General features: G+C 54.6%; 8 protein-coding genes across 8 annotated transcripts; 5 read left to right on the forward strand and 3 right to left on the reverse strand.

Annotated features, from left to right (window-relative positions):
- Window positions 1–65: 65 nt before the first annotated feature.
- On the forward strand, window positions 66–1349 carry DSM5745_04130 (uncharacterized protein; the record flags this gene model as incomplete). The annotated part of the gene is made up of 3 exons (XM_026746146.1): window positions 66–78; window positions 218–246; window positions 303–1349. 3 exons carry the CDS (start codon window positions 66–68, stop codon window positions 1347–1349), a joined length of 1089 nt encoding a protein of 362 aa, XP_026605142.1.
- A 1148-nt stretch (window positions 1350–2497) lies between these two features.
- On the reverse strand, window positions 2498–4727 carry DSM5745_04131 (uncharacterized protein; the record flags this gene model as incomplete). Its single annotated transcript, XM_026746147.1, has 7 exons — window positions 2498–3151; window positions 3226–3408; window positions 3469–3798; window positions 3848–3945; window positions 4002–4160; window positions 4219–4421; window positions 4474–4727. The coding sequence occupies 7 exons, from the start codon at window positions 4725–4727 to the stop codon at window positions 2498–2500; spliced, it is 1881 nt and encodes a 626-aa protein (XP_026605143.1).
- Window positions 4728–4765: 38 nt separating this feature from the next.
- Window positions 4766–5221, reverse strand: DSM5745_04132 (uncharacterized protein; the record flags this gene model as incomplete). Its single annotated transcript, XM_026746148.1, has 2 exons — window positions 4766–5097; window positions 5155–5221. The coding sequence occupies 2 exons, from the start codon at window positions 5219–5221 to the stop codon at window positions 4766–4768; spliced, it is 399 nt and encodes a 132-aa protein (XP_026605144.1).
- A 2668-nt stretch (window positions 5222–7889) lies between these two features.
- DSM5745_04133 (uncharacterized protein) lies at window positions 7890–8718 on the forward strand (the record flags this gene model as incomplete). Its single annotated transcript, XM_026746149.1, has 3 exons — window positions 7890–7941; window positions 8022–8090; window positions 8147–8718. 3 exons carry the CDS (start codon window positions 7890–7892, stop codon window positions 8716–8718), a joined length of 693 nt encoding a protein of 230 aa, XP_026605145.1.
- A 1508-nt stretch (window positions 8719–10226) lies between these two features.
- Window positions 10227–12247, forward strand: DSM5745_04134 (putative very-long-chain acyl-CoA synthetase family protein (CefD1); the record flags this gene model as incomplete). The annotated part of the gene is made up of 3 exons (XM_026746150.1): window positions 10227–10236; window positions 10295–10952; window positions 11020–12247. The coding sequence occupies 3 exons, from the start codon at window positions 10227–10229 to the stop codon at window positions 12245–12247; spliced, it is 1896 nt and encodes a 631-aa protein (XP_026605146.1).
- A 199-nt stretch (window positions 12248–12446) lies between these two features.
- Window positions 12447–13969, reverse strand: mcsA (putative citrate synthase Cit1; the record flags this gene model as incomplete). Its single annotated transcript, XM_026746151.1, has 3 exons — window positions 12447–12647; window positions 12709–13842; window positions 13922–13969. The coding sequence occupies 3 exons, from the start codon at window positions 13967–13969 to the stop codon at window positions 12447–12449; spliced, it is 1383 nt and encodes a 460-aa protein (XP_026605147.1).
- A 1027-nt stretch (window positions 13970–14996) lies between these two features.
- Window positions 14997–18486, forward strand: DSM5745_04136 (putative mRNA-nucleus export ATPase (Elf1); the record flags this gene model as incomplete). Its single annotated transcript, XM_026746152.1, has 3 exons — window positions 14997–17089; window positions 17143–17709; window positions 17754–18486. 3 exons carry the CDS (start codon window positions 14997–14999, stop codon window positions 18484–18486), a joined length of 3393 nt encoding a protein of 1130 aa, XP_026605148.1.
- Window positions 18487–19033: 547 nt separating this feature from the next.
- On the forward strand, window positions 19034–22114 carry DSM5745_04137 (beta-glucosidase; the record flags this gene model as incomplete). Its single annotated transcript, XM_026746153.1, has 1 exon — window positions 19034–22114. The coding sequence occupies one exon, from the start codon at window positions 19034–19036 to the stop codon at window positions 22112–22114; it is 3081 nt and encodes a 1026-aa protein (XP_026605149.1).
- Between the last annotated feature and the right edge of the window lie 143 nt (window positions 22115–22257).

Here is a 22257-nt window from a genome sequence, read left to right on the forward strand (position 1 = left end):
GTCGCCCACGCCGCACCAGCTGCTGGTTGAGGCGGTCATCTTCTGGAGTATTGGGTTGGTGATCTATGTTGGCAGGATGTGCGTGCTCACTCTGTTAGAGCTGGGCTAGACTGACTTTTCAGAGTCGCGAGATGTCTGTCGAACGGAGGGATTAGGCATCTTCAAGGTATCCTCCCCTTCAAGATACAGAGAGAATAATTATTGACATCCGGTGTAGCCGACGACTACATCATGACTGTTACCTTTGTGCGCTCCTCTCCCTCCCATCCTTGACAAAGCCCTAACAACACCTTCTTCGACAGCTCATCTACACCACCCTCCTCATCCTCATCCGCGTCTCCGCCAAATACGCAACCAACCTCTTCCCAGCCTCCGAACTCGAGTCCATCCTCTCCGACCCTCACGACGTCGCAAACCGAGTCTACGGCTCGAAAATCGTCATCGGCCTCGAACAATGCATGCTACTGTCCACCTGGGGCGTCAAGACCTGCCTGGTGACCATGTACTGGAAACTCACGCACCGGTTGCCCTGGCATCTATTCGTACAGATCCTGGCAGGATATGTCGCTCTGGGCTTTGTGGTTATCGAAATCACTTACTTCGCCGTGTACTGCCGGCCATTCTCGCAGTACTGGGCCGTTCCTGTCTCCAATCCGCAGTGCGCCACCTACCAGCACTACAGCATCACGCAGGCGGTCTTCAATCTCTCCAGCGACGCCTTCATGCTGATCATCCCGATCCCATTGCTCAAAGGAACGCAGATGCCGATGAAGAAGAAGGTCCTGCTGATCAGCGTGCTGGGGCTGGGCGTGTTTGTGATGGTCGCCGCAATCCTGAACAAGTACTTTAACTTCGCCAGCCCAGATACGACCATCTACCAGCTCTGGTATATCCGCGAAGCAAGCACGGCAATCTACGTCGCGAATCTCATGTGCTGGTGGCCGCTCCTCCGCAAGGTCTTTGGCAGCGCCCTGTCGCAGTACAGCAGCAACTACCGGGCCAACGGATACGAGGGCCCGTCGCAGCGCTCAGCCTTGCAGTCGCATTCACACTCGCAGCATCACGGCTCTGTTAATGCCAGTCGGGCGTCAGCAATCTTCACTGGCAAAGTCCGCGTGAAAGCGACCGAATCCAGACGAGGGCGATGGTGGAGGTCGGAGCCCACTGCCACAACCAAAGGCCTCAAAACCTCAGCCAGTCAAGAAGCGATCAACACGGCGGATCGGGTGGACTCGCCGGCTGATAGACACGAAGGCGACGTGCCGCTGGAGATATGGCGCAAGGTGGAGTACAATGTGGAACAGACGGCGCCAGGGCCAGGGCCAGGGCCAGGCAGTGCAGGGCCTTGATCGGGCCCGGATCTGGGTTCCCCGGTTCAGCTTCGGAGATTTGGCGATCAATTGATTTGTTTTAGACTTGGCCAATGGCATTTGACTCAACTTATGTGAATCGTAGCAGTAGCCCGTTTGGGGGCGTCCTCCGGGGCCTAACTGTGCCGGCCGTACCCGAGCTCGGGGCTAGACACGCCCGGCCCGTGGGGGCCCATCCCTGAATGCACACCGTGGCGTGGTTGCGCATACGAAGCAGACACAGGACAGCGGTCCTTCATATGCAAGCCTACTCACACGTGCTTGAGGCCTTCTTGGCTTAGGTCAGGTGCCTATGCCGTGGTATGAATCCTTCATAGCTGCATAACTCTGAGGGATCTGGACGGAATGCATCCGACGCCGTCGCGCACTAGCCAACTCAAATAGAGTTCTTGTCTCTTGGAACCTTTGGAGAGTTCTCCTTTTGTTCCGGTTGGCTCATGTCGGCTGCAACATCCGCAGGTCCACCGGGGCCGAAGGGATAATGCCCTAGTTTGTTGACATAATGCTGTTGTAATGCCCCCTGAAAGCCTGGCACTGTTGGCCTCCATTGAGACAGCCTAGGAGATGATGCTGCTGATGCTAAATGGAATGCCGAGATTACTGTTTTGATGAGGAGAGAACGGTGATGATGGTTGGTATTGACAGAGAGTGAGAGTCGTGGACAGCAAGAGGTGGTCATTAAGCACAGCTGCAGCTGAGCCACCGGTCGCTCCTTCCTTCCACAACCCTTACATACACTCCGGACCCTGTTCCTGATCCCAAATCTTATCCTCACGTGGGTCCTGCAAAGCCGCGTTCTAGAAGTCGGGCAGTCCGGTTCAACAGGAAAGTCAGCTCCTATTCCTGTGAACCGTGTCGATGTTCGATGAGGAAGGGGCATAGAATATGGTGAACATCTAGCGTCTTGAGTTAATTTCTCTTCGTGTGGATCAGAAGAGCATGCAGTGACGCTCTGAGTAGGTAGATTGTTTCTCTATCCCACTGCCATTTGGACTATCTTACCGAACCCTAAGCCCTAGCTTTCTCCCCCATGCTCCGTCGAAACATCTTGCAATTCCATCACCGCGAATCGAAACTACCAGTGGTCTATACTACCATATCCTGAGACAATCCGAAGCCGCCAGTCCTCAGCCACCTGCAACCACCGGCCCAAACTTCCCACCCTCCGGGACCCTCAAATACGCGCACCCCTTATAATCACACGTATCCTTATAAACCTCGGTCCCCCACCACTCAAACCCCCTACTCGCGCCCGAAAAATAAACCGCAAAGAAGATGACCACCCCGGCAACACTAACGCTCGTGTCCAGCGCCGCACTAAGCACAAAGTTATATTTCCCCCACCACGCACTCATGCGCTTTTTGACGTACCACCCGAAGAAGAGGCCGACGAGGACCCAACTCGCGTAGTTTAGACCCGTCGCGGGGGGGAGGTAGTTCAGGCCGCCGAGGAAGAGGGGGATGTGCACTTTGCGTAACAATGACGAGGAGGGTAACGAGCGGCGGAGGATATAGATTGGTACGCCGAGCAATGCGCCGAGGATGGGGAAGTACAGGAGTGCCTGGTAATTATCGGCGAAGAACCGACGCGGGCCGATGGCGCCCCAGATTAGGGAGGTGTTGAAGTGCGTGCGCGAGTAGGGGCATGAGAAGCCGTTTGGGGCGGAGGTTGTGCAGACGTCTGTGATGTTGGCGAAGGACCAGTTGAGGGTTAGGAGTGAGGCCAGGGTGCCGAAGAGCATGCCGGTTAGTTGGACGATGAAGAGGGATTTCTGTGGGATCTGCACCGTGCAGGTGCAATTAGTGTGTGTAGCTATGAGCTGGGCGTGAACTAAAGGGAGGGTTGAGGTCGCACGTTGCAGTAATAAGCCAGCTTCATATCCTGGGCAAAGTACAGCCCTTTGATCGTGGTGATGTAGCCGATGTCGAAGAACCAGATGTTTGCGAGGACTTTGCCATCGAAGACGAGGCCCGCGATGATGCGGCAGAGGATGTCGATGTTGATTTTCAGGTTGGCGGTTGCGTAGATGAGAGCCAGCTATAGTATATCAAGTCAAGAGTTAGGGTTGTTTTGAGTGAGGTGAGGAGGGGCTGGTACCGGGGTATAAAACACCAAAGCCACTGCACACGCAAGTAAGACGCCGTACCATCTCAGCTCGACGGCCCAGTATTCGACTGCGAAGATTGAAAGGAAGAGGGCGAGGGCTGAGCAGACCAGGTACCACCAGACTGGGACATCAGGGGTGCCGGTCCGTCTATCCGTTGATTGAGTCCAACCCGTTGTGGAGCTCATGACCAGCTGAGGAATTCTTCTAAGCCCGGTTTGTATAACATCTCTATGTTCGACAGCCACCCAGACGAGGAGAGCAGTTAGGGTTGCGAATGACAGCCCGAACATATTGAGGGCGTAGGTGACGGGCATGTAGACCTGTCCAGGTCTGTTAACAAGAGGTCATTATTCTGAGATCTCAACATACCGGCGAGTACTCCTGATATTTCTGCACGTCTAGTTGGTATCCTGATGCAACATTGACGATCTTCGAGGCGTTGTACGTGCTTCCTGTGTTGTCAAACACTATTCCCTGTTAGAAGAGGGTGGACCACTCATAGTTCCAATGTAGGGCTGGATACCTGAGGAGCTCTGAAACGGCAAATACCCCGTATACCATACATTACTATAGTAGCAAGCCACGGCAACAATCCAGATCCAGAAGACCAGCGATCCAGCGATATTTAGAATTGCCCATGACGGAACGAGGAGAGGGGACCCTAGATAAGATACTTGACTCCCTATTGAGGCTTGTCAGCATACAGCACGGAGAGTTCTAATGGCTAGTAGAGAGCGTACAGTCAAACGTGATAGGAATCAGACCCATTCCACTCGTCACCCCTGTCAACTGGTTCAACACCACACTGTCCGGTTTAATCCAGCACGCAAAGTTGAAGTTGCTGAGGGCTGGGAAAATAAAGTCCGGAAACCAGTACCAGCAGAACGAGACGCAGAAGACGAGCGTGAAGAAGGCATATCGGGAGATTTTCCATGTATCGTACCTGCTCGCAGAGTTAATGGCATTCTCGTAAGGTGATACAGGCGATATCGAACCTCGCCTGCGTGTCTTTCTGCCCGATACCATGCAATGTGGTGACCAGGGTTGTCACGCTCAGAACACCCGGCCAAATCAGCTCTCGGGGGACAACAGCAATGGCGCGACATACGCCCGTTAGACAGAACCCGATAAGGAACGTAGCGAGTGTAATGGTAAATTGGAAACCAAACCCTGCGGCATAGCCGTAGAACTTCTGCTGTTCAGTCAGAACGTCAGCCCCGAGACGGACATAGATACTGAGATTGGACATGATGTAGATCAAGACATGTTCCTATTCGCCGTTAGTTATCAACGTGCAGCTTGTTTGAGATTGGCTTGACTTGCCTTTGTGTTGAAAGAACCTGGATTCAGATTGAATGCCCACGGCCCTAGAGGGACGGTCCAGGCGGGGATAGTCTTCTCCCAGAGCTTTCCGAGCGGGTATGCCAGCAGGAGGACTACCGATGCAGAAATGGTAATTGACGGGGTGCGCAGCGTGTAAAGTGTATTCAGACCGCTGACTACGATGCAGAAGATAATGCCGAGGACGAACATGCGTAATGTTAGGACAGGCTCGGTTGGGTCATCTTCGGCGAGGCCGATACCAGCGGCGCGAAGAAGGGTATCTATCTCATCTGTTTCTGCACTCGGAGAAAATAGTAAGTTCTGCAGAGACTTGGAAGTCTGGCATAGCTTACCAGAATGTTCAAGCGGCGAGAGGTCATTCTGTTCCTGAACCCTCGGGTCCTTAGTAGTGGGTGCCATAGCTGTAGTGTAGAAGCTCTGGAGTCTGAACAGCGGGACAGAACGATCAGATATAAGGATCAGATAAGATCGCAAAATGAAGCTGCCTGTTCCGGGATTACAGCTTTCGGTTGCATTGAGTGGGCCAGAAGCTACCATAGTACCCTACACCTGCAGTCCTTCAACCCTATGACCTAGGGCTGTGGAGCAAATGACTCCGTAATGCGCTCCAGCATGCCGAAGCATCTGATAAGATGCTCAAATAGACATGATTATTGGCAATCTGAACTGGGCCCATGCCCGCATAACCTGGTGTTGTAGGATGCAAAGTGAGAGCTCAGCCCTATATCTGGGTCTGGTGGAGCGGACAAAGCTTGTGCGAACCGCAGTTGGAGGACAGAGTGGATGAGCTTTTCGTGTCTGCCTGCAGTGGATCAAACCGGGAATTCGGCACTCGTCGACAGGATGTAGCAGTCAGGCTATAGAGACAAAAGCGCATTTATGTAGCTTGAGTAGGTCAGGCAATCTCATTCTCGTGATTTGCGCTCATAGTTCTCTAGCGATATGGACGCCTGGTCACGGTTAATACCCTAGGGTACCTGCGCTGCTACTCAAGCGTGGGTTATCGAACCTTGTGAGGGCGAACCTTCTGTATCTATTTGAGTGCTGGAGAGAGTGCGGTTGAAGTAGCGCAGTCGTGCTCTCGGTGGCGCCATCTGGTTATGAGGTCTTGGGGAGCAATAGTGGAGGTAAACAGCCAGGCCAGAAAGCTCGGTAGGCCGCAATCCTTGCTCAATTCATTAAGGAAGTGTTGCCCCAGTCTTCCCAACTGCTTTGTTGAGAGTGAGGTTGCGATGCCCAGTGGATCGCATCGAGTAAATCACCCGTGGACCCTATGGTCCATTGAAAATAGTCGCGCCTGCATTAAGTGGAAAGTGCAACCCATGCCCACCATCCGTCGGTCACCAGCTGATGGAGGTGCGAGTCAATGAAGGCCAGGGCGTCGCTGACAGTAGGTAAGGTATATGGGAGGTTGGAGTGCAACATGGTCTGAGGATGATAAATTGAGCTTTCGAGAGGGTGAAGGGCTATACAGTAGCGTTTCCCGCCAAAGTTTCTGGGGATGGGAGCTTATTCTGGGTACATTCCCGTAAATAAAAGGTTACGAGACGGTTTAAGAAGCTGAATCTCACAACCTAAGGGACTGGTCGCTTCGTGGTAATAAATGCCGCTGGCCTCGGGATCGGCCTAGGAGTGGGAAAAGATTGAATATTAGCCGGGCAAGAAGGGTCTTCTGATTTGGATTTTGAGAACTTCGAAGTGGTCCTAACATGATGTAAAGAGCGTGACCAATGTATAATAGATTGCACCACAGGGCTATGCTGCTCTACATCTGTATCTGGCAGACATGCTCTGACAGGAATGCTGAGCAGTCAACAGGAAAGAATGGGATGACAGCACGTCAAACTGGCTCAGAACCGTTTTCGTCTATCTATAGCCAACGATACAAATACAAACGCGAGTATCATTCAACGGTCGGGCGTATCACTCCGCAAGTGTTCTAGTACCATGGCGATCCTCTCATCCCCCGTATCAAGCCGCTTGACTATATCCTTCATCTCCACCCACACCTGCTCACCGAGATCCTCGCCCAGCGTGGGCTTGACGTTCACGCGATTCTTTCTGACAAGAATACTAGGAGACTCTCCTTCGGTGACAGGCATAAAGTCTCCTTGACGCATTGGTGGCACCTTTTTCAACGGACAAGTACTGGGGCCCACGTTGCCCAATAACAGGATCTAGTCCAACAACTCTCCTTATTATCAGTCGAGGAGGCTCCTGAACGACGCCGTATAACACGCAGGTTGTACTAAAAGCCCTCCGACTGTGCTAACCATACTGGCGCAATCCGCCCTCGATGTCCTTGCCACTACCCCAAGATACATTTCCAGTTATTTCCAGTGTTTTATGCTCTTGGTGTGCCTATTTTCCCATCATACATCTTTTCACCCTGATTGAAGCAGTAACAGTGACTTTTGCCTTTAAATTGTTAAAGGGCATGCCTTTCCGTGTTGTGACATCTCCGTTCAGGCCATTAGGGTTCCTCCGCAAGCAGCTGCGTTAAGTTACTGTACTACTATATAGACGCTCCGTAAACAAGGAAGCGCAGCTGGCCCGTGTTAATTTCAGACAAGTTCCAAGGTTCATCTCTTATTGGAGCCATAATCACCACGAGTCCACACTGTCATCTCTGACTAACGGTGACTGGGATCCACCATCGCCTAGCGTCGGTCCCGTAAAGAGTCTAAGAGGCAGTCTCCAATTTACTCGACCCTTACACAGTCCTCTCTAATCAAGGTTCATGCAGTGATGGCCCGATATCCCGTTATGTAAAGCGCTACTAAGCTTGGGGGCGACTGAGACCTGCAGAAACTAACAAATCCCACCAGTCATGGAAGAACGCAATGGTGCCACTTCTAGACACAATGCAACCTGATGCGCCATAATGCTTACGCTATGCTTGTTGTTTGTCAGGGGTGCCTAGCCCGAAGCCTGGGGTAGCTCCCCGGGCTTGGTATAAATACTGCGGTATACAGCCAGCAGACTCGAGAAGCTCAACATACAACATACAACATCAAATTCAGATTCAGATTCCACTTCTCTCTTCATACTCATATCGGAAATCGTCATGAAGTCCTCCGCCATTGCTTCAGTCGTAGCCTTCGCTGCCATTGCGGCCGGTAGGTCTAACCCAGCCCACCCTTTCTTGCCGATCCTCTCTTGCTATATGTTCCCTGCTAATATTCCTTCTCTTATACAGCTGGCGTCGTCCCCTCGGACTGGAAGCGTGATGCCAAGGCAATTGTTGCCCCAGGTGACGCGGGTGAAGGTACATGAGCCTGCGTTCCGATGTCCAGATATACTGCTTACCACGGTCGCTTACAGATGGCTCCATCTACCCTGGCTGGAAGAAGCGTGACGACTCTGAGACGGATGGAGCTTTCTATCCTGGTTGGAAGCGTGACGATTCTCAAACTGATGGCCCCCTCTACCCTGGCTGGAAGAAGCGTGACGACTCTGAAACGGATGGAGCTTTTTACCCCGGCTGGAAGCGCGACGACGCTGAGACTGATGGTGCCTTCTACCCCGGCTGGAAGCGTGATGATGCGGAGACGGATGGAGCTTTCTACCCCGGCTGGAAGCGCGACGACGCTGAGACGGATGGAGCTTTCTATCCTGGCTGGAAGCGCGACGACGCTGAGACGGATGGAGCTTTCTATCCTGGTTGGAAGCGTGATGACGCTGAAACGGATGGTGCCTTCTACCCCGGCTGGAAGCGTGATGATGCGGAGACTGACGGTGCCTTCTACCCCGGCTGGAAGCGCGACGACGCTGAAACTGACGGTGCCTTCTACCCCGGTTGGAAGCGTGACGATGCGGAGACGGATGGTGCCTTCTATCCTGGCTGGAAGCGTGATGATGCTGAAACTGATGGTGCCTTCTACCCTGGCTGGTAGATTGCCTCAGACTTGGCACCTGCAACAATGCAGCCTTTCCCACAGGGTTGTGATGGCAGATGAGAGATTCTCAAGAGATGTGGTATGGCCTTGACGATATTGGTGATAGATATGGTATATGAATCAATGACCGAATGCTTATTTACTCTTTGAAAACCAGTTTTGTCTAAATACGCACCCCCTAGGCGTCCAGGACGGGATAAATCTGGCATGATGGCGCTGTATGTGCTCGGTCGCTTCATCCATGTCTAAAGGTCTTCTCCATGTTCCGTACACGCATGTTCCATGATGTAGGAAGATCTTAAGAGCACATTAGAAGCAAAGCAACTGCCTTATTGTTTTTGGGTACGTGAGATTACCAACCTGATATTTGTGAGAAGGCAGAGCAATGTAGAGGAGCAGTTCAATTTTAGCCTAAATATAATAATAAATGCTTCGATCCTTCCGATATACTAGCACGGCGACAGGAATCATGGGATGCGTGATGCTGGCACCCTGGCAGATTCTTTCGGGGCCAGACCATCCATGATATCCAGTCAACGTCCGTGTCTCCAGAGGACATTTTTTACTCCTCCAGGTGCTCTGAAAAGCGCATACTTTCTCTGAGTTTCTGCGTTTCTTCAATTTGGACCGATGGGTGCCTGTTTGTTGCCAAAGGGAAGCTGGGAAAGCCTATGTAGGTCCGTTATTCCAAATCAACTGCAACTTTCTAGAACCGAACAACGTAACGCTGGCAGCAGTCTCGGCTTTACTTATAAAGTTCACATAACCCGTTCAAGTTGACATGATTTAATCATGGCGGTTTCTGCTGTGGGGCCGGCAAAAAAAAAAAGACAAAAAAAAGAATGACCGACGCAGGGGTCGAACCTGCAATCTCCTGATTCGTAGTCAGACGCCTTGCCATTGGGCCAGCCGGCCTTCTTGTTGAAAACGGCGCTCAAACATAAATCTATAAGGCAAAACAACTGGCACAGACGACTCCCAGTATTATATGGCAGTGGTCTGCACTCCCATCAATGATCAAAGATTCCCATAATGGGCTGATAGCTCATAATGCTATTTCCACAGCCAATCCATAAATCCATGCCGGATAGTCCGGAGCCCGCATTGTAACTGGAATATAGGTGGGTGGGTTGGTAGGTTCGTCATTGTTCTGGTTAGCAGTCTCATGATGCTCATCCCGTGCAGGGCTGGCAACCCTCGTAGCCCTAACTTCAATGCTCGAACCAACTGATCCGGACTACACCAAGTACGCATCTATTCCCAGTCTTCCTTAAATTTTTATAACCGCAAAGAGGTAGATAAGCAACGCAGTGCAACTGATAGCCATCACAGGCCCGCCGATCCCCCACCGGCAGCAAATGCGGAGAAGCAACCGAGGATCAAGCCCGGGCCCGGCTATTGCGGAGTATTGAAACTCCTCGCCCTCTTCTTTCATCTTTCAAGGGTCATCCTTTTTCTTTTCTATTTCTCTTCCAATCTCACAGATATCCTTGAACCAGCCCACAATGGCCCTCGGTACACCCACCCCAACCCATAGACATAGACATAGACAAAGACACACTAACACCGCCAGCAACCGCCTCAACCCTAACCCTATCAACCTACCTGAACGCAAAACACCACATCGCCAAAGACCTCACCTCCCTCCTAAACATCGCCTCCGCAACCCGCAAACTCGCGCACGACACCGCCTCCGGCACCCTAAACACCTGGCACACATTCTCCGCATCCGCCTCAAGATACCCGGATGCCATCGCGATCTGGTCGCGCGAGGGGACATACACGTACGCGGAGACGCAGACCCTCGCGTCGCAATACGCGCACTTCTTCCTCGCGCGCGGCGTGAAGCGCGGCGCCCTCGTTGCGTTCTACCTGCAGAACCGGCCGGAGTTTATATTTGCGTGGCTGGGGCTTTGGGTGCTGGGGTGTGCGCCTGCCGCGATTAATTATAATCTTGCGGGGGATGCGCTGGTGCATTGTTTACGGATTAGTGGGGCGCGCTTAGTGCTTGTTGATGATGAGGTTGGGTGTCTTGGGCGCATGAGGGGCGTGCAGGGGGAGGTGGAGGGGTTGGGGATGGAGAGGGTTGTTGTTGATCGGATGTTTATTGGGAGTGTTATACCTGCGTTTCCGGGTACGATTCCGGAAGATGGGAGGTTGGCGAAGGATACGCCGGGCGAGTACCCGGCTATTTTGCTGTATACGTCTGGCACGACGGGGATGCCGAAGGGGTATGTACCCTCCAGCTTATTTACCCCAGTTCCCATTAATGAACCCTACTAACCTTAAGCAACACAGATGCGCATTCACAACCGCCCGCCTCCACCAATCCATCCTCCTCCGCCGGTCCGGCATGCCCGACAAGTCCGGCCCAACCGGCGACAGATGGTACTCGTGCATGCCGCTGTACCACGGGACGTCCGCAACAGCGCTGATAATCAGCCTAGCGAGCGGCCTCTCCATCGCCCTCGGGCGCAAATTCAGCGTGTCCAATTTCTGGCCCGACATCCGCGACTCCGACAGCACGGCCTTCGTCTACGTCGGCGAGGCAGCGCGGTACCTGCTCGCTGCACCGCCGTCACCGCTCGACAAAACCCACCGCGTGCGCGTGATGTACGGGAACGGATTGAGGCCGGATATCTGGGTGCGGTTTCGCGAGCGGTTTGGGGTTGCTGAGGTCGGCGAGTTCTTCAATAGCACGGAGGGCGTGTTCGCGCTGTTCAACTATAACCGCGGGCCCTTTGGGGCTGGGGCCGTAGGACACCATGGGGCGCTAATGCGGTTCCTCATGCGGAATACGTATGTGCCTGTGCTTATTGACCCTGAGACGGGGGATGTGCGGCGGGATCCGGAGACGGGGTTTGTGGTTCGTGCGCCGTACGAGGTTGGCGGGGAGATGCTGGTCAATGTGACTGTGCCCGGGAAGGAGGCGTTCCAGGGGTACTGGGAGAACGAGGAGGCGACGGACAAGAAGTTCCTGCGGGACGTGTTTAGGAAGGGGGATCTGTGGTACCGGTCTGGGGATGCGTTGCGGCGGGACGGGGACGGGCGGTGGTACTTCCTTGATCGGCTGGGGGATACGTTCCGGTGGAAAAGCGAGAACGTTGCGACGGCTGAGGTGGCCGAGACGCTGAATCGGCATCCTGCTGTGCTGGAGGCGAATGTTTATGGGGTGTCGGTGCCGAATCATGAAGGGCGGGCTGGGTGTGCGGCTGTTCAGCTGCGGGATGGTGCGAAAGATCCTGAGGCTGAGTTGAGGGATTTGGCGGCGTTTGCGCGTGCCCGGTTGCCGAAGTATGCTGTGCCGGTGTTTCTGCGAGTCGTAAAGCATTCGACGCATACGGATAATCATAAGCAGAATAAGGTTGCGCTGAGGGAGGAGGGCGCTGATCCGGGCTTGGTGGGGACGAAGGTCAAGGGGGGGCAGGGGGACAGGTTTTTGTGGTTGAGGCCGGAGGACGAGAGATATGGGGTGTTTGGGGTTGAGGAGTGGAAAGGGATTGTAGAAGGGAAAGTCAGGTTATAGTATCATAGTTCCGTAGTGACCGGCACATTATATATACTCAGATGGATAATTCAAGGTGAATATGTTGAAGTAGGATTTGACCACGGCAGAAGCAAATAGACTCTATATCTAGTCTATTTGCTAACTAAACGAAACAAAATCAATTGTGAGCAGCTTCATAACAAACATGATATCATTCATAAGCACTTAGAGCGAGAGGTTACTTCTTCAGTCCCAGCAAGTTGATGCTCTTGGGTCGCTCAATTGGGAGGCCCAGAGCGCGGTCCCAGACCAGCTGCACCAGGGGTCCTAGAGCGCGGGAGACACCGAAGGTCACGGTGTAGTAGAGAGGCTGCTGGAAGCCGTAGTGGTAGAAGAGCACACCTGAGGCGGCATCCACGTTGGGGTGTGGGTTCTTGGTCTACAAGCACAAGCACATGTTAGCACAATCTAAGAAATAGGTAGAGGTAAGTCCGGCATACCTTTCCATGCTCGGTAAGCACGCCAGGTGCAATCTCCGAGTTCTTCTTGACAAGCTGGAAGACGGGGTTGGCGAGGACATCCTCCCTTGTGGCGGCAAAGTCCATCAGGGCCTGGAACCGGGGATCCGGCTTGCGCAGGACACCGTGACCGTACCCAGGAACAACACGGCCAGACTTGAGAGTATCCCAGAGATACGTGCGGACGTCTTCGTCGGTGAACTTGGTGCCGATCTTGTCCTGCATGGCCAGAATCCAGCGCAGCACTTCCTGGGCCGCAAGCCCGTGCAGGGGGCCTGCTAGACCAAGAAGACCGGCGGAGTAACTGAGGAAGGGGTCAGATAGAGCGGAGCCGACAAGGTGTGTCGCGTGGGCGGAGACGTTGCCACCTTCGTGGTCTCCGTGCAGGGCGAGGTACAGGCGGAGGAGGTCGTGGAAGTCGGCGTTCTTCGAACCGCCTTTACCAAGAAGCTCGGCGAAGTTGTAGGACCAATCCTGGGCTGGGTCGAGCTGTTGGCGGCCGACGACGTCAATCTCATCAGGACGGAAGACCAGCGCCGCGACACGGGGGATCTTTGCGAGAAGTGAAATGGCGTCGTCAAAGGTAGGCTCCCAGTAGTCTGCCTTGTTGATGCCCTTCTCATAAAGCTTTGCGAACTTGGATTCTGTGTTCAGCGCAGCGGTGATAATGCTGATCTGCGTCATGGGATGCATGTGCTTGGGGAATGACTTGGCCAGGTCGAGGATGTGGTCTGGTAGAAACGATTCTTCGGCCAATTGCTTCGAGAAGGCCCGAACCTGAGCAGTTGATGGGACCTCGCCCGTCAGAAGCAGCCAGAACATAGCCTCAGGGAGCATCTCTGTGCCAGTGGGACCCTTGGGCAGCTCCTTCTGGCAATCCTTGATGGTTTTGCCGTGGAAACGGATTCCCTCGTCGGCGTCGAGAACGGAACCTTCCCAGAGCATGGACTTCAGACCGCGCATGCCACCGATAACGTTGGACACCTTGACTTCGCCGATAACTTCATCGCCCTGCTTCTTGACTTCGGCGAATAGTTCCCGCTTTGCTGGGATCACGGCTTTCAGGGCGGATTTGAGGTCTGGCTCGGCGGTTGCATAGCTGCGGCAGCTGACTGTCTGTCGAGTATAACGTGTTAGCTCAATTGCTTGTTGTTCAGATAATTAAACCCTTCGGGCGCTTGATGCGGTGACATACCTGGGCTAGCCTGGAGGCATGACGGGCGGTGCGGAGAGGAAGAGCCATCTCGATGAGGAGTAATTAATTCGTGAAAAGGTGTGGGGAGAGGAGGGAGATTTGGATGAGGAGATGGCAATTGAGGGTAGGAGAAAAGAGAGAAAAGGAGAAAGAAACGAGCTCAAGTGTTAAGAAGAAAGGAGTAAGACGGTGACGAGGCGGTCCGGTTGGCCGCGGAGGAGCCAATGCAACCGGCCGAGGCTGTCCCCGGCCGGGGCACATGGGCTGCGCCAAACTACAACGCTTCCGATGGCGGAGAGATTGTCGGTTTCTTAGACACTGCTAATCTGCGTAATATAATCTCTATAGCCCATCATCTTGTGATTTCCTTTCCTCCGTTGTGTTGAAATGAAATGTTGCTGTTGTTGCTCGGTTATCATATGAGGGGTTCGGCAACTCCATTACGGGGTAACTATGGGGTATGACAGGTGGACTAGATAACGCGGTTGATCGACTTCTTACCACCTCAGCTTCAATACAATATACAAGAGTGCAAAGGCCAAATTATTTCTATAGCCATAGAACCGATACAGATGGCGGAGGAGTGTGAAACGCTGTGTAGGGGTTGCCCCCGGCCTCGTGCGGGGTAATCCTAATGCGGAAAGGCATGACGGAGTATGTTGCCTTATGAAGATGGCAGAAACTCTTATCACGTGCATGGCCGCACAGCCACAGAGCGGCCCCGAGCCCGCCACCCCTCGAGTCCGAGCGCCTGATTGGGCACTCAGAATTTTCTATCAAATTCCTTGATTGGCTGATAATTTAAGCCGCCCGCGGCTGCCTCAGGCGAAATTTCTTTATCGCCTGGAAAAATTCCCATTTCCCCTCCATCAATCTCACCATCTCCTCTCTCCCTGTATTTCGGGGGCTTCGCGTTCTCTTGTGGTTTCTTGGGTTTCTTTACTGTTGTCTCTTTCATCTTTTCTGCTTTTCTGTTTTATACCCGCAAAAGTTGACTGCATTTACTATCCCGTGAGTCCGCTGGATGATCGTGCGTCAGTCGAGGCTAACGGAGCGAAGATACAGTGTCAAGAGAATGCCGCACCTTGAGTTCACCCCTGGCACCGAGTTCACTCCTGGCACCGCGTCCACCCCAGCCATGCCTACCGTCGTCGCTAAATCTTCCTCGGTCGTTCCTCCTACTACTGAGGAGGTTTCTTCCCTTCTTCACACCATCTTCAACGCCGAGACTTCCCAGCAGTCCCTCGATGCCTCGTATGCCTTGGCCAACCTCCTGATCCAGAGCGTCGGTCCGTTTTCGTTTTACACCTACAACTTTATCCTCCCCGAGATCAAAAAGGCTGCCGTCGACAAGAAGAATGGCGCCAAACGCGAGAGCGCCATGCTGATCCTCGGCGCGCTGCTCGAGCGTTTCCCTCCGGCTCACCCTCTCAGTGAAGTTGTCTTCCTCCTCCAAGATGGTGGTGTCTTCAACCTAGCCCTCGATGCGCTGGCCGACAAGGGCGCTGTCGTGCGAGACGCCGCCCAATACGCGATTGATGCTTTGTACGCCTCGCTCAAGGCCGAAGCCAAGGTCAATGCGCTACTCCCTGCCATCTCCAGCTATCTGAGCCGCGGGTCCGGCAAGTGGCAGGGCTTCGTTGGTGCCTACACTCTTATTGAGAAGATGGCCCTCGACGCCCAGATGGGCTCCGGGACCAAGGAACAGGAGCTCGAGAAGGACGTTCTCCGTGAGGCGATGGGCAAGACCTTGAAGGACCTCATCCCCTTGCTCGAGTCCGGCATGCACGACTTGAAGAACGAAGTTGTCAAGGTGGCCTGCAAGGCCATGAACGCTGTCACCACTCTCCTGTCTAACGATGATGTGGAGCCCCGCATTCCTCTGCTGATCAAGACCATGGAGCAGCCCTCCGAGCAGACCCTGCAGAAGGCCATCCACGCCCTGTCGCAGACCACCTTTGTCGCCATCGTTACTTCTCCCGTGTTGGCTCTGCTTACTCCTCTGCTCGAGCGCTCGCTTAACGCTCCCACCACTCCTCAGGAGACCCTGCGTCAAACTGTCGTTGTCGTGGAGAACTTGACCAAGCTTGTTCACGATCCTGCCGAAGCCCGTACTTTCTTGCCCAAGCTCAAGCCCGGTGTTCAGGCCGTCAAGGACCGCGCTTCCCTTCCCGAAGTTCGAGAGCTCGCCACTCGTGCTATGGATGTCATGGAAAAGGCCATGTCCGACAAGGACATCGCCGCTGGATCTATTGCCAAGGTTACCCCGGACGAGGTTCTCGCCGTCCTGGACGCCAAGATCCAGGAGAACGGTGGCCTGGCCCGCTCTGATGCCGTCACCCTGTTCAAGCTCGGCAAGACCTACGTTGCTGAGATGGTGCGCGAGGACGTCAACTGTCGCATGCACGACCGAATTCCCACCTGTATTGCTCCATATCTTCGCGGCCTGCTCGCTGATGACAAGCACGATGACGTCGCCGCCGCCGTTCAGGCTCACTTCGTCGCAGAGGATGAGCGCAAGTACGGCAAGCCGATCCCGGATGATCCTAACGAGGTGGAGATTGTCAACGCCAACTTCTCGCTCGCTTACGGTGGTATGCTTCTCCTATCGCACACCAACCTCCGCCTTCTGAAGGGACACCGCTATGGTCTTTGCGGACGTAACGGAGCTGGAAAGTCTACCCTCATGCGCAGCATTGCCAACGACAAGCTTGAGGGCTTCCCTCCCCAGGACCAGGTCCGGACCTGCTTTGTCGAGCACAACCAGGGAGAAGATGCCGATCTGACCATCTTCGAGTATGTCAAGAAGGACCCTAAGATCGCCGCCGAGGGTGATGAGCATATCCGCAACGTTCTCCTCGAGTTCGGCTTCACCGATGGCCCTGAGGGCCGCCAGTCGCAGGGCGTGGGTTCTCTGTCTGGTGGTTGGAAGATGAAGCTGGCCTTGGCCCGTGCCATGCTTCTGAAGGCCGACGTGCTCCTGCTTGACGAACCTACTAACCACCTGGATGTTGCCAACGTCAAGTGGCTGCAAGAGTACCTCAAGAGTCACACCGATATCACCAGTTTGATCGTCTCCCACGACTCTGGTTTCCTGGACGAAGTGTGCACAGACATCTACCACTACGAGCAGAAGAAGCTGGTTTGCTACAAGGGTAACCTGGCTGAGTACGTTTACCCTGTTGTCACATTGCTACGTCAAGTGCTAACCCAATTCACAGCTTTGTTAAGGTCAAGCCTGAAGGAAAGAGCTACTACACCCTTTCGGCTTCCAATGTTCAGTTCAAGTTCCCGCCCCCTGGTATTCTTTCCGGTATCAAGTCCAACACCCGCTCGATTCTGCGTATGACCGACTGCTCGTTCACCTATCCCGGCGCCAGCAAGCCTTCTCTGACCGGCGCATCTTTGTCGCTCACCCTGTCGTCCCGCGTCGCCATCATCGGTGGCAACGGTGCGGGTAAGTCGACATTCATCAAGATGTTGACTGGTGAGACCATTCCCCAGACCGGAAAGGTGGAGAAGCACCCCAACTTGCGTATTGGTTACATCAAGCAGCACGCGCTGGAGCACGTTGAGATGCACTTGGAGAAGACCCCTAGCCAGTACCTGCAGTGGCGTTACGCCAACGGAGACGACCGCGAGGTCTTCCTCAAGCAGACCCGTATCCTCACCGAGGAGGACAAGGCGCAGCTCCAGAAGCCAATCGATCTCGGTGACGGCCGCGGTCCCCGCCGCATCGAAGCCCTTATCGGTCGACAGAAGTGGAAGAAGTCCTTCCAATACGAAGTGTATGTTCCAGAACAAATATCTTGACGCGTGCTGACAAATTTAGGAAATGGGTTGGCCTCCTTCCCAAGCACAACACCATGATCTCTCGCGAGACTCTTCTCGAACAAGGTTTCTTCAAGATGGTGCAGGAGTTCGACGACCACGAGGCCTCGCGTGAAGGTCTCGGTTTCCGTGTCCTCGAGCCCAAGACTATCGCCAAGCATTTCGAAGACGTCGGTCTGGACCCCGAAATCGCCAACCACAACGAAATCTCCGGTCTCTCCGGTGGTCAGAAGGTCAAGGTCGTCCTCGCCGGAGCCATGTGGAACAACCCCCACTTGCTCGTGCTCGACGAGCCTACTAACTTCTTGGATCGTGACTCGCTCGGTGGTCTCGCCGTCGCCATCCGCGACTTCAAGGGCGGTGTCGTTATGATTTCTCACAACGAAGAGTTCGTCGGCGCTCTGTGCCCCGAGCAACTGCACATTGCCGACGGCAAGATTGTTGCCCGCACCAACACCGCCATCGCCTTGGACCGCTTCGAAGACAGCGCCTCCTCCACTCCTCAGCCCGGCAGCACAGCCGCCAGCTCCGTTGCCAACAGCGCCGCCGCGTCAGCCGTCAACTCCGGCGCCGAGGACCAGGGCGAGCTCAAGTTCAAGGCCAGGAAGAAGAAGAAGATGACCCGTGCCCAGCTGAAGGAGCGTGAGGCTCGCCGCCGTCTCCGTCACATCGAATGGCTTAACAGCCCTAAGGGAACTCCCAAGCCTGTCGATACCGATGACGAGGCTGAATAAATGCTTAACTTGGCTTGTTGATTGTTTACTTCAATGATGCATGATGATTTTATAACGTTCTGGGATAGACGGTGTTTTGCTTTTCAGTCTTGTCGCATATACCTATAGACTAGTGTAGTTTGCTTTCGCTTGCTAATGACTATGTTTTGGTTTCTTCATTCCCAAACCTACACCCCCCCTAACAATGCACCTGCGCAACCCTTATATGCACCTATCTGTCAGGTAGATTGCCTGTACACCAAGAGCAATTGAATGCGAAACTATCATTCCTACAGCGGAGGTGATGTGCGGCAGTTTACTTGAAGCAGAAGGCGGCGGCACGTGAAACGGGCGTCTTACGTAGACCTGCGGAGCTCGATCTTCATCTCCAGCCGTCCATTCTGTCCCCTATTCGTTTCAACTTCAGCCCACTTTCTTTTCGTTCGCTTGTTTTATCTTGTTTGCTTCTATTTCTTGTATTCTGCATCTTCAATTATACTTGTCACCTGCAATAAAAGTCCTGTCGCTCTTTACTTGATGACCCTCTTATTCCGCGCGTAAAGGCACCATGCCAAAGGCCTACACACCAGTGCACGCCTCCATCCCGGAGGAAGACCAATTCTCCTCAGACGACGAGAGCAACTTCCGGCTTCACGAGATAGACCGATCCGCATCCCGATCGCGCTCCCCGAAGGAAAATGACGCCGAGCCGTCCATCCTCGCACCGCTTGTCCGCAAATCGACCGATTTCGAGACCTACCTAGACTCCCTCACCGAAGACGAGCAGCAACTGCTTTCCGCGTCGAAAGACGATGAATTCGATCGGCTCGGCGACGGCAAGGCCGCCCTGCGACGGAGGTTTTCCGAGTCGAAGAAGCGGAGGAAGTTGCTTGCGAAGCGCGGTGGCTGGCGCGCGGTTTACTATTCCAAGACTTGGTGGCGGACGCTGGTCGTCGTCATCATTGCCCTCGGGCTGCTGGTATGGGGATTCTTGAAATATGCTTCGAAGCGCGGGGATACTTGGGAGGAGTATGACATGCCCGGGCCGGACTCGTACTTCCCTACGCCGAAGGGAGGGACGCTGCAGCACTGGGCGGAGAGCTATGAGAAAGCGTCGAAGCTAGTAGAGCGGATGACGCTGATTGAGAAGGTCAATATCACGACGGGCACAGGCTGGCAGATGGGGATGTGCGTCGGGAATACGGGGCCCGCCGAACTCGTCCGCTTCCCATCGCTGTGTCTGCAGGATGGTCCGCTTGGAATCCGCTTCGCAGATCACATCACCGCGTTTCCTGCTGGAATTACCACGGGCGCGACGTGGAATCGGGATCTTATGCGCCAGCGTGGTGCTGCGATTGGGCTGGAATCCCGCTTGAAGGGAGTGAACGTCATTCTTGGCCCTTCCATGGGCCCTCTTGGTATGATGCCTGCTGGTGGGCGCAACTGGGAGGGCTTTGGATCCGATCCTGTCCTTCAGGCGGTCGCTGCTGCGGAGACCATCCGTGGCATCCAGAGCAATGGCGTTATGGCCACGGCTAAGCACTACATAATGAACGAGCAGGAGCACTTCCGCCAGCCTAACGAATGGGGTATACCGTATGCTCTGTCATCCAACATCGATGACCGCGCCTTGCACGAGGTCTTTCTCTGGCCGTTTGCTGAGAGTATCCGCGCGGACGTGGCCAGCGTTATGTGCTCTTACAACCAAGTAAACAACTCGCATGCGTGCGAGAACAGCAAACTTCTCAATGGCATCCTTAAGGACGAGCTTGGCTTTCAAGGCTTTGTGCAGTCAGACTGGCTTGCTCAGCGATCAGGCGTCAACAGCGCTCTGGGTGGCTTAGACATGAGCATGCCCGGCGATGGTCTTCACTGGGCGGATGGCCGTTCTCTGTGGGGTAGCGAGCTCACCCGCGCCGCCCTTAATACTTCTGTTCCGATGGAACGTCTCAACGACATGGTGACGCGAATCGTGGCCGCCTGGTATCAGCTCGGTCAGGACTCTTGGGAACGCCCACCGCCCGAGGGCGACGGTGGTCCCAACTTCTCATCCTGGACTAACGACGAGTTTGGCTTCCGGTATCCTGGTAGCCCGGGTGATACGTCTGCAGCTCGCGTAAACCGCTTCATCAATGCCCAGGGCAGCGGCGATGACGGCCACTGGAACATTGCTCGCAAGGTCGCAGCGGAGGGCATTGTTTTGGTCAAGAACGCCGGCGGAGTCCTGCCTCTGTCTCGCTCACCCAAGCCCAACGCCGAAAGGCCATACCGTGTTGGTGTATACGGCGACGACGGCGGTCCCGCGGCCGGGCCCAATGTCTGCCCTGACCGAGGCTGCAACTCAGGAACCCTCGCGATGGGCTGGGGTAGCGGCACCGTCGAGTTCCCATACCTCGTCAGCCCGATCGACGCTCTCGAAGGCGCCTGGCAAAGCGATGTCCAAATGACACCCTACCTCCGAAACGCCGTGATGCCCTCCGACACCTCAGACAAAGACCTCTGCCTCGTCTTCGTGAACGCCGACTCCGGCGAAGGCTACATCTCCGCCGGCGGCATCCACGGCGACCGCAACAACCTCTTCCTCCAGAAAGGCGGCGACACCCTCGTCCAAACCGTCGCCACAAACTGCGGCGGCCCAACCGTCGTAGTCGTTCACGCCGTCGGCCCCGTCGTCGTCGACCCCTGGATCGACCTCCCAGGCGTCCAAGCAGTCCTCCTCGCCCACCTCCCCGGCGAAGAAAGCGGCAACGCCCTAATGGACGTGCTCTTCGGCGACGTCGACGCAAGCGGGCGCCTCCCCTACACAATCGGCAAAAGCGCAGAAGACTACGGCCCCGGCGCACAAGTCCTCTACGAGCCCAACGCGCCAATCCCCCAAGTCGACTTCTCCGACGAGGTCGCCCTCTACATCGACCACCGGCACTTCGACGCGCACAACATAACCCCGCGCTACGAATTCGGGTTCGGCCTCTCATACACGAAATGGGAGCTCTCGAACATGCAAGTCACACCCCTCAAACACAACCCATCTCGCCTCCCTGCGCCGCGCCCAGCAGACGCCATCACACCACCATCCTACAACCCCAACCCACCCCCCGCAAACGAATCCGTCCTCTTCCCGCCAGGCTTCCGCATCCTCTCAAAATACATCTACCCCTACCTCCCAACCCTAGAAGCGACATCCCCTCCCCTTCAAACCCCAAATCCAAACCCCGAAACCAGCACCACATCCCCCTTCCAAAAACCCCACCGCACTAAACCCTCCGACGCAGGCGGCGGCGCAGGCGGAAACCCCTCTCTCTACGAAGCCATCGCACAAATTGACCTCTCCATCCAAAACACCGGCACGCGAGCCGGCCAGCAAGTCGTCCAGCTCTACGTGTCCTTCCCAGAAGACGTGACCGAGGCATCAGGCGAAAAGGGCGTGCCCGATATTGAAATCTCCTTCCCCGACCGCGTCCTACGCAATTTCACGAAGATCGCTCTGGACGCGGGGCAGAAGATGGATGTGAATATGACGCTGACGCGCAAGGATCTGAGTTACTGGAGCGTGCGCGAGCAGAATTGGGTGTTGCCCCAGGGCGAGTTTTATCTTTGGCTTGGGTATTCTTCGCGGGATTTGCCGCTCGGGAAGGTTTTTGAGCCTTAGGTTTCGTTCTTTCGTCTTTAGGGCTGGTTGGTTTGATTGATGTGGAGTATATACTTGGCTATTTGAGTGACTTGAGGTTACTTACTGGATGATATGAATAAGATCGCATGGCTAGAGTATATACTCAGCCATCTGAGTACTAT

This window comes from Aspergillus mulundensis (genome assembly GCF_003369625.1).
Source record: "Aspergillus mulundensis strain DSM 5745 chromosome Unknown scaffold_3, whole genome shotgun sequence".
NCBI lineage: Eukaryota > Fungi > Ascomycota > Eurotiomycetes > Eurotiales > Aspergillaceae > Aspergillus > Aspergillus mulundensis.